At 41.6% G+C, this 15,806-nt stretch overlaps 1 protein-coding gene across 6 annotated transcripts in view; it reads left to right on the forward strand.

The window, feature by feature from the left end:
- Nucleotides 1-15,806, forward strand: part of utrn (utrophin) — a 364,200-nt gene that overhangs the window by 155,718 nt on the left and 192,676 nt on the right. The window contains exon 1 of one of the 6 annotated variants that reach the window (XM_022677562.2): nucleotides 2,426-2,889. The exons of the other annotated variants lie outside the window; for them this stretch is intronic. Coding sequence (XP_022533283.2) covers nucleotides 2,743-2,889 — 147 coding nt within the window. The 5' untranslated portion in view covers nucleotides 2,426-2,742. Of the gene's footprint in view, nucleotides 1-2,425; nucleotides 2,890-15,806 lie in introns of those variants that run through there. 6 annotated transcript variants of the gene reach the window in all.

A 15,806-nucleotide genomic window follows, 5' to 3' on the forward strand; every position in this document is an offset into this window, starting at 1 on the left:
CCAGTGTTTGGAAAGGAGTTGGAATCCTGTAACCATTTCACACACTCACTCGCATACAATTTAATATTGAGGATATTTAATCTCTATAGAAACACAGGAGGAATTATTTTGTAATCAAAAAGTGTTAAACATACCAGAATATGTTTTATACTTTAGACTCTTCTACGTAGCTACATTTATCTTTGAGGACAGATCTGCACACTCTTGGTATTTTAAATTCAGTGTCTTCATGAGGGAGAGTCACCTGCAATAGTTTTTCTCAGCATCATGAAGGAGTTCCTGGAGGTGCTGAGCAATAGTTACTGCTTTTCCTTCACGCTGTGAAGCTCCAGCTCATCCCAAATCCCCTCAAATCACCATCTCAGTTAATTGCGTTATGATTATGGAGGACAAAACCTTTTTTTGTTTGCTATGTAATTCCATGTGAGTCTAATAATAGTTGTCATGTCTTTAATATTTAATCTAAAATGAAGATTTTGATATATCTCCTGCTTTTGTTGGAGTAAATATGTCTACTGTCCAGGAAAGGCTTTCTACTATATTTTAAAGTTTTGCTGTGAGGACATGATGACTGATCCAATGATCAGAATGTGGAATGATCGCCACTACAGCTAATTCCCAATGCCCCAGCCTGTTCCAAAAGTATTTATAGCTCAAAGCTGGAGGGCTCAAGACCCCTCTAACCTGCTTAGCATTACTACGTGTTTTAAATTTCTTTCTTTTACTCTTTTCCCCATTTTCTCCTTAATTTACATGGCCAATTACTCAACCCACTCATTAAGACTCCCCCTAAACTCCCCCTTGATGCCCTAAACACACCTGGAGGGTGAAGGCTAGCACATGCCTCCTCCGATACATGTGAAGTCGGGCACCACCTCTTTTCCAACTGTTGCTGATGCAGCATTGACGAGTAGCATCACAGCACACTGTTCTGATACATCAGCTCACAGACGCCTTGTTCTAAACGACATCACCCTTTGGAGTGATGTGGGGAAAGAGCGTTATCTTCCCACCCAGAGAGAGCAAGGCCAATTGTGCTCTCTCAGGGCTCCGGTAGCCGATGGCAAGCTACATGAACAGGATTCGAACCGGCAATCTCATGATCATGATCTCATGGCAGCGCTTAGCCCACTGGACCACTCAAAACCCCATAACATGTTTATCTGCTCTTTTGGTAGTGCTTCTTTACATAGACAAGACAAGCCAATGGATGCAGCTTAAAGTTGCTGAATGCATTCTGACTAATACTTAATAACGTCTCTAATCTCTCTCTCTCTTTTTCTCTCTCTCATGCTCTTTCTCTCACTCGCTCTCTCTCTCTCTTTCTCTCACTCTTTCTCTCTCTCTCTCTCATTGTTTTTTAGGTTAATGTGTGTCTGTGCTCTGACTGCATGTGTTTCTGTATTTTCATTAAAGTGCTAAATTGGATCAGCCGAATGACGGAGGGATGAGAGAGAGAGAGAGAGAGAGAGAGATGGATGGCTGGGTGAGAAAGTAAACAGGACTGAAAAGAGAAGTGTGTGTGTGTTATGAACAGTGAGGATGCTCTTTAATTCATTACCTATTATCTCCCTCTCACACACTTCTTTTTCATTTCTCTCCACCCTTCACCCCCCCTCGCTCTCTCACTCTCTTTCTCCCTCCCTCCCTCTCTCCCTCCCTCTTTCTCTTTCTCGAGAGGCTGCTCTCGCTCTCCTTTCAATAAGTGTGTCAGTTCATTATACTGAACAACACACAAGCACACATACATTCTCTCTCTCTCTTTCTCTCTCTCTCTTTCTCACTCTCTCTCTCTCTTGCTCTCTCGCTCTTTCTCTCTTTCTCTCTCTCTCTCGCTCTGTCTCTCAGTAGAATGAAGGTATATGCATGTTAAATATTGAGGGCTGATAATGTAGAAGCTTGACTATAATAAAGGAGCTTTTATACATGAATCTTTCTCTCTTTCTTTTATTGTCACTTGCCCTCTTTTTTCTGTTTACCTTTTTCTTATACTTTTTATATACCTCTTTTCATCACTTTTCTTTCTCTCCTCTTCTCTGTCCTTTTCGTTTGCTTGTATTTTTTCTCTCCCCTCTTCTCTCTCTCATTTGCATTTCTTTTATTCTCTTTTTCTCTCTCCCTGCTCTTTCTCTCTCTCTCTCGCTCTTTCTCACACGCACACACATGCTCACTGCCCTCGTTTATCCGTTATCTCCTCCTCCTCAGAGCATCCTTGTTTCTCTCTCTGTCTCTTTTTCTTTCTTTTTTTTTTCTTTTTCTTCTTTCCATCCTCTCCACTGCTCTGTCTCTCTCCTCCTGCCGGCTGGAAAATTATTGGTGATTCCAGGAGGGAGAAAGTGTGTGTTTCTCTCTCTCTCTCTCTTTCCCTCCCTCTCTCCTCCCTCTTTCTCAGTTCTCTCTCTCTCTCTCTGTCCGTCGCTCGTTTGTTCACTCCGCTGGTGAGGAGAAAGGAACACTGACATCTCTGCTCCGCTGCTGGACGCTTTTTAAGAGCGCAGGAGTGAGTGTGTGTGTGTGTGAGTAAGTGTGAGAGAGGGAAGGGGGCTGGATTAAGACCTGGTGTGTGTCTGTGTGTGTGTGTGTGTGTGCGTGTGTGTGTGGGACATGCTTGTCGGAACTCGTCACGGCTGGGCTCGTGCGGCTGCTGCAGCCGGTGGGGGATATGAGTGTGTGTGTGAGTGAGTGAGTGAGTGTGTGTGTGTGTGTGTATGTGTGTGTGTGTGTGTGTGTGTGTAGGTTAGGATGCGTATTCTGCGCGGCTGGCAGTCGTGTGCTGGCCGCTCTAAGATGATGGCCGTGGTGAGGACGTCTCTGCAGAAAGTGGTGCTTTTCTTACACCGGCTCCAGAGAATGGCCATCTCCTCACCACGCTACCAGAAACTCTGCAAGGTCAGTTACACACACACACACACTCACACGCTGACGGAATAAAAAGTCGCCTGTTTTTTATTTATTTATTTTGTATTATCAGTTTGATCAGTCTGGTCAGTCTGGGCTCCCTCTGTGGGGTCAGCTGGTGGGTTGTGTGATCTGGTTGGTTCTGCTGAAGGTGGGACAGTTGGTCAGATCTTGCGGTCAGGGATTCCAGGGACTCTTCACGTGTGTGTGTGTATATGTGTGTGTGTGTGTACAGCTGATGCCCTCACTGTCCAGTTCTGACGGCACTTCTTCCAGTTTAAAGTTCTCTCTTGTACAGGATCAAGTATCTAATATTATTAAACCTGTTCTGCACACTTCTAAATTAAGGTGCTACAAAGGGTTCTTTAAGTAATGCCATATAAGAACCACTTTTAGTTATGAAAAAGAACCACGTCTAATAGTGTAAAGAACCTTGTAACTGTTTGAAAAGCTTCATCGATTTGAAGGTTTTTCACACTCCTACAAGTGAGTTTAAGTCATTAAAAGAAACTTAACAGCTTTTTTTATATATAAAATCATTCTTCTATGGCATCGATCAAAAGTGGTGCTTCAATGGCATCAATCAAATAACCTTGATAATGCCTATATTTTCAAGAGTGTGGGTTTAAAGGAAGAAGGGCTGAAGAACCTGTTGCAGAATGGTTTATACATAGGGCTGGGTGACATGGGCTGGTCATGATATGCTTAAGCAAAAATAGTTAAAATAGTTATGTACAATATATACGATACAGTACAAAACCAGTATCTTTAGAGCAGAGAAAAAAAATAATATATATATATATATATATATATATATATATATATATATATATATATATATATATATATATATATATATATATATATATATATATTTCATAATTCACTTTTTTGTGGCTTCTTTCAATTGCAGTCATGTCCAATTGTTTTGTACTGTTTTTCTGTCAAGTTATTTTTCCAGTGCAAGACTTAAAATCATTTCTCGAAACCAGTTTTGATAGACCAGGAACTTTCTTCTTTTTCCAGAGTGTGTTGATTAAAAAATATAAAGCGTAATCATAGCATGGCACTGTGTTATTACACTGACTTTGAACTGCACTGGATTTCTTGTGTTTGAGACACAACCACACAAACCATGCATGTTTTTATGTATTTTTTTAAATTAAATCACTTAAAGATGAGATTCTGTGTGGCAGGTGCAGTATTGCTAATATTGTAATTTTGGTTATATCTACAGTATATCGCCCAGTCCAACTCAGAAGTGGTGAAATTCTGCTCAGTTTCTGCGTGTGACTAAACGAGACACGAGAGTGTAGTATTTATAAAACAAGCATCACTCTGAACACTATCTGCTTCAGTTACACCAAGCTAGATGAAAGCTCTTCGAAATGTAATCAGATCTCAATTGTGTCTAGTCAAGTCTAAGTCTTGTCTTCATTGTTTTTAGTTGTTTGACATTCTAATGTAGCATCTATAGACTTGATGTGGTTGTGCTTATTTAACATTTTCATGTTTATTCACTATTTATTTATTTTTTTTCTGAGCTGGTCTTAGTGGCTAAAAATGTCGAGACCTGATAAACTAAACATAAACGGCATCTAATCTGATCTGATCTGAGAGGCGTCTAGTCTGATCTGATTGTAGACATTACAAACTAGAGTTTAGTGGCATTTTGTCCGATCTGAGTGGCTAGACCTGACTAGATGTGACAAACTAGACATAAGTGACATCCAGTCTGATCTGAGCAACATCTAGTCTGATCTGAGCGGCGTCTAGTCTGATCTGAGTGGCGTCTAGTCTGATCTGAGAGGCTTCTAGTCTGATCTGAGAGGCGTCTAGTCTGGTCTGAGTGGTGTCTAGTCTGATCTGATCAACATCTAGTCTGATCTGGGTGGTGTCTAGTCTGATCTGAGTGGCGTCTAGTCTTATCTGAGCAACATCTAGTCTGATCTGAGCAACATCTAGTCTGATCTGGGTGGTGTCTAGTCTGATCTGAACAACATCTAGTCTGATCTGAGTGGCGTCTAGTCTGATCTGAGCAACATCTAGTCTAATCTGGGTGGTGTCTAGTCTGATCTGAGTGGCGTCTAGTCTGATCTAGGCAACATCTAGTCTGATCTGAGAGGCGTCTAGTCTGATCTGAGTGGCGTCTAGTCTGATCTGAGCAACATCTAGTCTGATCTGAGCAACATCTAGTCTGATCTGAGTGGCGTCTAGTCTGAACTGAGAGGCGTCTGGTCTGATCTAGGCAACATCTAGTCTGATCTAAGCAACATCTAGTCTGATCTGAGAGGCATCTAGTCTGATCTGAGTGGCGTCTAGTCTGATCTGAGCAAAATCTAGTCTGATCTGAGTGGCGTCTAGTCTGATCTGAGAGGCGTCTAGTCTGATCTGAGTGGCGTCTAGTCTGATCTGAGCAAAATCTAGTCTGTTCTGAGTGGCGTCTAGTCTGATCTGAGCAAAATCTAGTCTGTTCTGAGTGGGGTCTAGTCTGATCTGAGGGGCGTCTAGTCTGATCTGAGCAACGTCTAAGGTGACCTGAGCAACATCTAGTCTGATCTGAGAAGCATCTATTCTGATCCTAAGGGTACCTAGTCTGATCCTAAAGGAAGTCTAGTCTGATCTGATCTGAGTGTCCAGACCTAACTAGATATGTCAAACTAGACGTAAGTGTCATCAAGTCTGATCTGAGAGGCATCTAGTCTGATCTGAGGGGCGTCTATTCTGATCTGAGTGGTGTCTAGTCTGGTCTGAGTGGCGTCTAGTATGGTCTGAGTGGCGTCTAGTCTGACCTGAGAGGCGTCTAGTCTGACCTGAGAGGCGTCTAGTCTGACCTGAGAGGCGTCTAGTCTGACCTGAGAGGCGTCTAGTCTGACCTGAGAGGCGTCTAGTCTGATCTGAGAGGCGTCTAGTCTGATCTGAGTGGCGTCTAGTCGGATCTGAGAGGCGTCTAGTCGGATCTGAGAGGCGTCTAGTCTGATCTAAGTGGCGTCTAGTCTGATCTGAGTGGCGTCTAGTCTGATCTGAGTGGCGTCTAGTCTGATCTGAGAGGCGTCTAGTCTGACCTGAGGGGCGTCTAATCTGACCTGAGGGGCGTCTAGTCTGACCTGAGAGGCGTCTAGTCTGACCTGAGAGGCGTCTAGTCTGACCTGAGAGGCGTCTAGTCTGACCTGAGTGGCGTCTAGTCTGATCTGAGAGGCGTCTATTCTGACATGAGAGGCGTCTAGTCTGACATGAGAGGCGTCTAGTCTGACATGAGAGGCGTCTAGTCTGACATGAGAGGCGTCTAGTCTGACCTGAGAGGCGTCTACTGTGATCTGAGAGGCGTCTACTGTGATCTGAGAGGCGTCTAGTCTGACCTGAGAGGCGTCTAGTCTGACCTGAGAGGCGTCTAGTCTGACCTGAGAGGCGTCTACTGTGATCTGAGAGGGGTCTAGTCTGACCTGAGAGGCGTCTAGTCTGACCTGAGGGGCGTCTAGTCTGAGGGGCAGCTAGTCTGATATGAGCAACGTCTAGTTGGATCTGAGAGGCGTCTAGAGTGACCTGAGCAATGTCAAATCTAATCCTAGTGGCGTCTAATCTGATCTGAGTGATTCCTAGTCTGATCTAAGGGCCTGTAGTCTGATCTGAATGAAGCTTAGTCTGATCAAAGTGATCAGATTTTTAAATGTGAAATGTCATCCAGATGTTTTAGATGGTGTTGTGTAAGATGATGGTCTTTTTATACATGTTATTTAGTTTTTCTGATTGGAAAAAGAGAGCAAGCATGAGCCGTGTTCGCCACTTCTCAGTGAACTGGAGCTTCTCAGGAGCGTCTGGAGAAGAATTGTGCTCGAAAAACTGGTTAAGAAAGTAGTGAAGCCTCTGTGTGAGTGTGTATTTATGTGGAAAAAGCAACACCCACACAGCTTGTGTGCATAAACCCTTGCGTGTGTGTGTGTGTGTGTTAATCTGGTGAGGTTTAACCCAAAAGATAGAGGTCATAACAGCTGTTCTACTCATCTCTCTGTGCTCATTATAGAATGTAGCACACACACACACTAACACACACACACACACAATCTGTTGTTGATTTCTGTTAGTTTGATTCTGTTCTGTTTTATTCTTGTTTTTTTGGTATTTTAATCTGGTTCTTTTTGTACAACTCTCACCCAACAATCGCTCTCTGTTTCACACAAACATACAGATAAGAGCATGTGTGTGTGTGTGTGTGTGTGTTTAGTGCTGACAGCGGCTGCTTTTAGCACTTCTACTTGTATCCATTAAATCAGAGAAGTGATGCGTCAGTGTGTACACGTGGCTGTTAGCATTTGAATGTGTGTCTGAATATGCGTGAGTCTTAAGTGGCCTGTAGTTTGAGCTCCTGAGTGGTGCACCTGTCTAAGCGCTGCTTCTACCATCATTAGCTTTCTGGTTTGATCCCTGGTGGTGCCATAGCCATCTGTGACTGAGAGTCCAAGAGTCTTAGAGAGGATGCCCCTCACAGAGAGAACATGGGACCTCCACCCTGGTAGAGACTTGAACCCAAGACCCCAGCTCTGAGAGATGAACGTGCTGACCACCAAGCCATCATTTTGTAAAGATTTGTTGGAAGCACATGCTAGCATTTACCCTCCCAGTGTTGATGACATCATATGTGGATTTTTACCAGATATGGTAAAAATAGTATATCACAATATTTAAACACATTATTTTGATACAGATTACTTACCGGGATACATGTCATGCATGGAATATCCTTGATATGCTTAAAAAGTAAATAGGATATAGGATTTGGATTGGAACCATTCACATTCAGTTTTGGATTAGATCTGGTTGTATTCAGGTTGCTGTTGGATCCTATCATGTTTACATTAGGTTGCAATCCCCACTACATTAAGTTTCAGATTAAATCCCACTGTGTTTCGTTTTGGATTGGGTTTTTGTTTTTTTGTGTTTATTTTTAAATTGATTCAATCTGACATTGTGTTTAGACAGATTAAAGCCCATTATATTTAGATTTGCATCTATTCCTATTGTTAGAACTTCTGTCTTCAGTATTCACAATTCACTATGCCTTTCAGTTTGGGATTGGATCAATCACTTTTAGATTCAGACTGGATTCGGTTGTGTTTAGTTTGGGATTGGATCCATCACTTTCAGTTTTAGAATAGATTCAGCTGTGTTCAGTTTGGGATTGGATCCATCACTTTCAGTTTCAGACTGTATTTCATTGTGTTTAGTTTAGGAGTAAATCCATCACTTTCAGTTTTAGAATAGATTCAGCTGTGTTCAGTTTGGGATTGGATCCATCACTTTCAGTTTCAGACTGAATTCGGTTGTGTTTAGTTTGGGATTGGATCCATCACTTTCAGTTTTAGAATAGATTCAGCTGTGTTCAGTTTGGGATTGGATCCATCACTTGCAGTTTCAGACTGGATTTGGTTGTGTTTAGTTTGGGATTGGATCCATCACTTTCAGTTTCAGACTGGATTCGGTTGTGTTCAGTTTGGGATTGGATCCATCACTTTCAGTTTCAGACTGGATTTGGTTGCGTTTGGTTGGAATTAGAGTTCTTTGTGTTCATTTTTAAATTGGATTCCGTTGTATACAGATTGAGATCTATTCCTTTCCCTTTCACTTTGGGATTGAATCCATCACTTACAGTTTTAGACTGGATTCGGTTGTGTTCTGTTTGGGATTGAATTAATCACTTTTAGTTTTAGACTGGATTTTACTTTGTTTTGTTGGAATTGGAGTTCATGTTCATTTTTAAATTGGATTCCATTGTATACAGATTGAGATCTATTCCTTTCCCTTTTAGTTTGGGATTGGATCCATCAGTTTCAGTTTCAGACTGGATTCCATTGTGTTCAGTTTGGGATTGGGTCTTGTTGTGTTGAGTTTGGTTTTAATGCCTATCATGTTAGTTATTTTAGATAGGATCCCATTGTATTCGGTTTTGGATAAGAACCCAATGCATCTTGTTTGATTTAAGGCTGTAAACTTGTGCCTAAAGATAATTAGTACATGCATTTAGATAAACAGTAATACACCATACTCTTATCACTATCACAATATAGATTTTTTTTTTTAAATAAATATATTACTGTATCACAGTATATTGTGTATGATGTATATGGCACTGAGAGAGCAAGAGAAGCAGGAAGCATGTAAACAGAGAGAGAGAGAGAGAGAGAGAGAGAGAGAGAGAGAGAGGGATGGAGTGGGAGCATGTGTTCCTGAAGGATTCGCTCGCATTCTCTCTCACTCACATCAACTTTATTTAGCTCACACGTCTTCCGCTCCGTGCTCGCCTAACAGTCCCTGTGAGCAGTAGCATGTGCTCGTCGCTCGCCTAATCGCGCCTGTGGTGAAATCATGCTGTATTCGGCAGCACTAAGCCCACGCTGCCTGAAATCGTTTACCCTCCCCTGGGTGGATTTCTCTGCTCTGTGTGGGATTACTCTCCCCTGTGGAACATCGGCTGCTCTTTACTTGATTAAGCATCCCTGGGCAGACCTGCTGGCTCCGCACCCATGGGGGCAGCATCAGTCATTCCGCGCTCCATTAGTCTCCTCTGGGAGGAATCAGTCATTCCGCACTTGTTGGAGCTCCCGTGGGCCAGCTCATCTCTCATAACTCTCTGGAGACAGCTGATGAATTAGGCTGTCCTTGTGTATGTGTGTGTGTGTGTCTTATATAGCATATCCATACTATTGTTACTCTTTTTTGCACCCATATACATAAAGCGCATGGGATTCCCTGAGATTAAATCGCATTGTATACAGTCTAGGATTAGATCCCTTCTCATTCAGTTTGAGGTTGGATCTCACTGTGTTCCTTTAGCAAATGGTTCTATTTATGTTCAGTTTTGGATTGGATCCCATCTCATTCAGTTTGAGGTTGGATCTCATTGTGTTTCTGTAGCAAATTGTTTTTTTCGTGTTCTGTTTTGGATAGTGTTAAAATAGGGATTAGATCCTATCATGTTTACATTAGGATTAAATTCCCCATCACATTCAGTTTCAGATTGAATCCCATCGTGTTCAGTTTGGGATTGGATTATGTGTGTATTTAGTTGGAGATAAGAACCTGCTGTGTCCAGTTTAGGTTTGGATCCCAATGTTTTCAGTTTGGGACTGGATATAATCGTGGTTAGTTTAGAATGAGAACCAAATGTAATTAATTTGTTTGATCAGATTGTTAGGTTTATTTAAATAATATCTGTGCACATAGAGTATATATTGTATTTTGTTTATGTACGTGTGTGTGTGTGTGTGTGTGTGTTAGTTCATTCTTGCATATGCATACGTTTCAGTCTTTGTGTGAATGAGTGAAATCTGCAGTGTTAAAGATGCTGAAGGACATCAGAGTCTCAGGGCAGCCAGCCTCAAATCCTCCAGCTCATTAAGAGTGTGCGTGTGTGTGTGTATGTGTGTGTATGCGTGCACATGTGAGTGTGTTTATATGCATGCGAGTGTGTGTATGCATGTGCCCGCTCATTTTGCCGTTCTCATTTTTTTCTTGCATGTTGAGCGCATTATTATGCCTGATTTATTATTCGTCACGTATTGTGTGTGTGTGTGTGTGTGTGTGTATTATCACATACAGGGACATGAGTATTTGATTCTCATAGTACATTGCAGGCTTTTTCTCTCTCGATGTGTGTGTGTGTCTGTGTGTGTCTGTGTGTGTCTGTGTGTGTCTGTGTGTGTGTCTGTGTGTGTGTCTGTGTGTGTGTCTGTGTGTGTGTCTGTGTGTGTGTCTGTGTGTGTGTCTGTGTGTGTGTGTGTGTGTGTGTGTGTGTGTGTGTGTCTGTGTGTGTGTGTGTCTGTGTGTGTGTGTCTGTCTGTGTCTGTCTGTGTCTGTCTGTGTCTGTCTGTGTCTGTCTGTGTCTGTGTGTGTGCTCCAGCCCTGATCCCCAGGGCACTGATCCCAGTTCCCCAGGCAGGGTGACTCTTGGCTGGGTTCTGTTAGAGGTGAAGTGGACCTATTGCTCTGGAAGGATACATTACATTACTATTCTCTCGCTCGCTTTCTCTTTTTCTCTCTCCTTTACCCTCTTTTTTTAATTTAATTTCTCTCTCTCTCCATCTCTGTCTCTTGCTTTAGTCTTCTTCTTTTTCCTCTTTGTCTTTTTCTTTCATGGTCTCATAATGCTGTCTCTTTCTTCTTTCTTTTATTGTCTCTCTTGTTTAATGTGTTTTGTTTTACTGCTTTCTCTTGCCGTCTGGCTCTCTCATGCTTTCATTTCATCTCTTTCTTTTTTCTTTGTCTTTTTCTCTCTCTCTATTTGAGTGTTTTTTTTTTCTCTGTCTGTCTGTCTGTCTGTCTGTGATGAAGGAACAAACGATGGCACTGTCGAGGAACAGGTTTCATCACCACACTCGTCTGTTACATCACTGTGGTCCTCTGTCCATCTGAACAGTAGCACACCTTTCATCCTGTAACTTGCCCCACACACACACACACACACACACACACACACATATATACTGAATGTATTGTCTTGTTTGTTTGAATCTCTCTCTCTCTCTCTCTCTCTCTCTCTCTCTCTCTATCTCTCACATATGGCTCTGGGGAATGCTCTGCTGTAACCATCATCAGAATTCCAGAAATAAAAACAAAGCTGTGGTTATGTCAGAAGCAGATTATAAATAAATTAGGCCAGAAGCCTGAGCTGCTGGTCCTCCTGGGCCTGAGTGACTAACAGTGGATGGTTGGGGGGAGTGGAAGGGAGTGTGTGTGGGGGGGGTCAGTTCTGAATGATGAATGCATGCTGGACAGAAAAGAACTGTAAAGTGAAGAAATGACTGAAGGCAAAGCGTCCACGGGGAAGCTCTGTTTACTCGCATTAAATCAGAGACTGACGCTCATTTGTTGCCTGCTGGAGTGTGTGTGTGTGTGTGTGTTCACTGTTTTGGCCTCATTGTACACTGTTTCATTAGCCTGTTCAGCTGCATGATCCACTTTCTAGCAACTGTTTCTGGGGTGGAGAATTTTTTGGCCAATATATATATATATATATATATATATATATATATATATATATATATATATATATATATATATATATATATATATATATATATATATATTTATGGAATTCAGGTGATTTCCTGAAGTTATCATCATCTCCCACTGGCGTGAGGCCATATTGTGGTGTGGGAGTGTTGAGGGTGTACGATATGGACAAAAAAAGTGATGTGTGACAACACTGTTGGATTAAATAATTTAGTAGGGCATCTCTTTTTTTTTTTTTTTTTGGGAACTTGGCTTGGCTGCAGTCATTCTTTTTTCCAGGATAAGAAATAGTTTCAAGGAGCTCTACCTTCTTTTGCCTCGTTCTACCTCACTACATTCCTTGCTCTGCCTCGCTCTGCCTCCAGTATTGTTGTCACATGAGCACAGACTGCAGTGTGAAACTCTCCCTCTGCTGCTGTATGCAGGTAGTGCAGTTTGAGTTCACTGATATTTAGGATTGCAGCTCTTTCGTTTATTCTGTTTATTGTGAAAGCTCATACATGATACGAATAAAAATAGGATTTATCTTAAAGGCTGTGTGTGTGTGCTGGTGTGTGTATCTTGTGGAGCTTTTAATCAGTGTGGGGGCTGCAGGGAGCAGATTACCGGTGGGCTGTGTGATTGATTCTGATGTTTCAGTCCAGTAAAGCTGTGTTCTTCATTTCTGCCAATCAGATACTGAACAGTCTTTACTAAACCGAATTCTCCCACAGTCCTCATTTAGCATCATTACAGTGATTGTGATTGTGATGATCATAGTGGTGAAGACGGCGGTGTTCATGACTGGTGGTTGGGATTATGTTTGGTGGTGATTATAGAGGTGATGGTAATGAATATGGTGATTGTGATGTTATCACTATGATGAAATCCTAAAAGATGACTATTAGGATGCTGGTGCTGATGACCGTTTTGGTGGTAATCAGAAAGATTATGATGATGATAGTGATAGTTGTAATGGTGGTGGTGTTGACAGCGATGTTGATGGCTCTAGTGATTAGAGTTGTGGTGATTACCCCTATTTTGGTGGTGGTGATGACTATTTCAATGGTGATTGTGGTGATAGTGACAACAATGTTGATGGCTCTAGTGATGAGAGTTGTGGTAGTGACCCCTATCGTGGTTGTGGTGGTGATGACTATATTTATGGCTCTAGTGATAACCGTTATAATGGTCATGACTGTTGTGATGGTGGTAATAATGGCTACTGTAGTCATGGTGGTGATTGTGGTGATGATTTTGATGGCTCTAGTGATTGCGGTTATGATGGTGATGACTATTATATAATGGTGATGATGACTATTGATGTGGTGGTGGTAGTGATTGTTATGGCGTTCATATTATTGGCTCTAGTGATGGCAGTTGTGGTGGTGACAACTTTTGTGATGGTGGTGGTATTGATTCCAGTGGTGGTGATGTCAATATTTTTATTATGTCTCTAGTTGTGACAGTTGTGGTGCTGATTGCTATTACAATGGTGGTGGTGATGACTTGTAGCTGCGATGGTGATTGTGGTGATATTGATGGCTCAGGTAAGGACAGTTATAACGGAGATGACTATTATGATGGTGGTGATTACTATTATAGTGGTGGTGGTGATATTAATGGCTGTAGTGGTGACAGTTGTGGTGGCGATGACTATTGTGATGGTGGTGGTGATGACTATTGTAGTCATAGTGGTGATTGTAAATATTTTGGTGGCTTTGGTGATGCCAGTTATAATGGTGGTGATTCTTATGGTGGTGATATTATTGGCTCTAGTGATGGCAGCTGTGGTGGTGATTATGATGGTCCTAGTGGTTAATTTTGTTAAGATGGTGCTTGTGTTTTGGTGATTGTATTGGTGGTGATCATTATTATGATTGTGACTGTCATGATTGTAATGGTCACTATTGTGGTGATGACTGTTGTATTTGACCTGCTGGTGCTTGTTATAATATATGTTCGTGGTAATTAAGACGATTTGAATGGTTCTACTGATGACTATCGTCTTGGTGATTATACTAATGATCACAGCAATATATGGTCACCATGCTGGTGACCATCACAAGGCTTGTGAATCTGCTGATTTTCTGTGATGGTGATGGTGATGACGTTGACGCTGCTTCTTGCTTATGACTGTGATGTCATAAGGATTAGCAGATTAGCGCTGAAGGGAAAGAAGCACACTTGCACACACCTGCAAGGCTTCATAAAATCTGAGGGATTAAAAGCTTAACGTTAATTAAAAAGCAATTACCTTAAGTTGTGCAAGTGTGTGTCCATGAATGCACTTGTGCATCTGAATGTGTAAAATGTGTGTGTACCCTTTGGTGTTATTTGCACAGCAGGGATGAGAATCTAATCCTTGCGAGAGTATGACAACCCACTGCAGGCCTAAAAGCCCACAGTGGGAGATGGGGAGGGGATTAGTGACAGCAAGTGTGTGTGTGTGTTTTCTCTGACTTATCACTTTTTACTTTGTGTGAAAATCTGCTTAACCATCTGTATATATGAGTTCATGCAGATGTAGCAGTCATGCTAGCATGGGTAAAAATGAATGTAAGCTAATAGTCACTATTAGCATTGTTTTAAATATATATTTAATGCTAACTGCTGCCTGTTTACTCTCATTTATTGTTAGCGCTGTTATCTGTTAGCTAAAATGCATTTTTCGCATATGTTGAGTTGTAAAGAAATTTTAGCCAGCTAGCGTTTAGGCTTGCTCCCACTCGCATCCCAAATTTTGTTTTTTGTGCGTCTGTAAGGTCCTTTCTTGTGAGTGTTGAGCTCATATTTGGTTTAGCTGAGGTTTTCCAGCTTGTTTTTGAGGGAGTGGATGGCCAAAAGAAGAGAAAGATGCTACTGAAGCTAGAGTCGTCCAACATTTTAGCCTTTTAGCTTAGCACAGATGCACACCTGTTCCCCCAGGCTCTTGCCTAATCATGGCCACATTAGAGTACTGCCATTGTGGACACTCTCACAGGAAAATTGACTCGATCACAAGGTCTGATTGGTGTAGCAAGCCATATTCCCAGAACTAATCTGAAGCCTTTAGGTGATGAGCTGCTCTCCAGTATCAACAACACTATACTCTCCTAAAAAAAAGCTGATGATGATCATAGTGGTAAAGACAATGGTGTTAATGACTGATGCTTTTGCTTATATTTTGGGTGGGGAAAGAGGTGATGGTAATAAATAAAGTGATTTGTGATGGTTACCACTATAATGAAATCCTAATAATTAACTATTAGGATGCCGGTTGGTGATGACAGTTTTGGTGGTAATCAGAAAGATTATGATGATGATTGTGAAAATTGTAATGGTGGTGGTGGTGATGACTATATTTATGGCTCTAATGATGATGGTTGTAATGGTCATGACTATTGTGTATTATTAAGTAATGGCTACTGTAGTTGTGGTGGTGATTGTGGTGATTATTTTGATGGTTCCGGTGATGATGGTTGTGATGGTGATGACTGTGTTTTCTCTGACTTATCACTTTTTACTTTGTGTGGAAATCTGCTTAACCATCTCTGTATATGAGTTCATGCAGATGTACCATTCATGCTAACATAGCTAACAATGCATGTAAGCTAATAGTCACTATTAGCATTGTTTTTAATATGTGTTTAATGCTAACTGCAGTCTGTTTACTCTCATTTACTGTTAGCGCTGTTAGCATTACTTAGCTGGATGTGTCCTTATAGGTGCTAAAATGAATTTATTGCGTATTTGAGTTGTTCTTTGGTGTATAAATAGTATGAATGTGACTTTAGCAGACTTAAGCACACTGTGCTATTCTCCTCTCATTGTAAAGAGATTGTAGCCAGCTAGCGTTTAGCCTTGCTCCCACTCGCATCCCAAAATATGTTTGTTTGTTGAGCTCATATTTGGTTTAGCTGAGGTTTTCCAGCTTGTTTTTG

Source organism: Astyanax mexicanus, chromosome 13 (genome assembly GCF_023375975.1).
Source record: "Astyanax mexicanus isolate ESR-SI-001 chromosome 13, AstMex3_surface, whole genome shotgun sequence".
Classification (NCBI taxonomy): Eukaryota; Metazoa; Chordata; class Actinopteri; order Characiformes; family Acestrorhamphidae; genus Astyanax; species Astyanax mexicanus.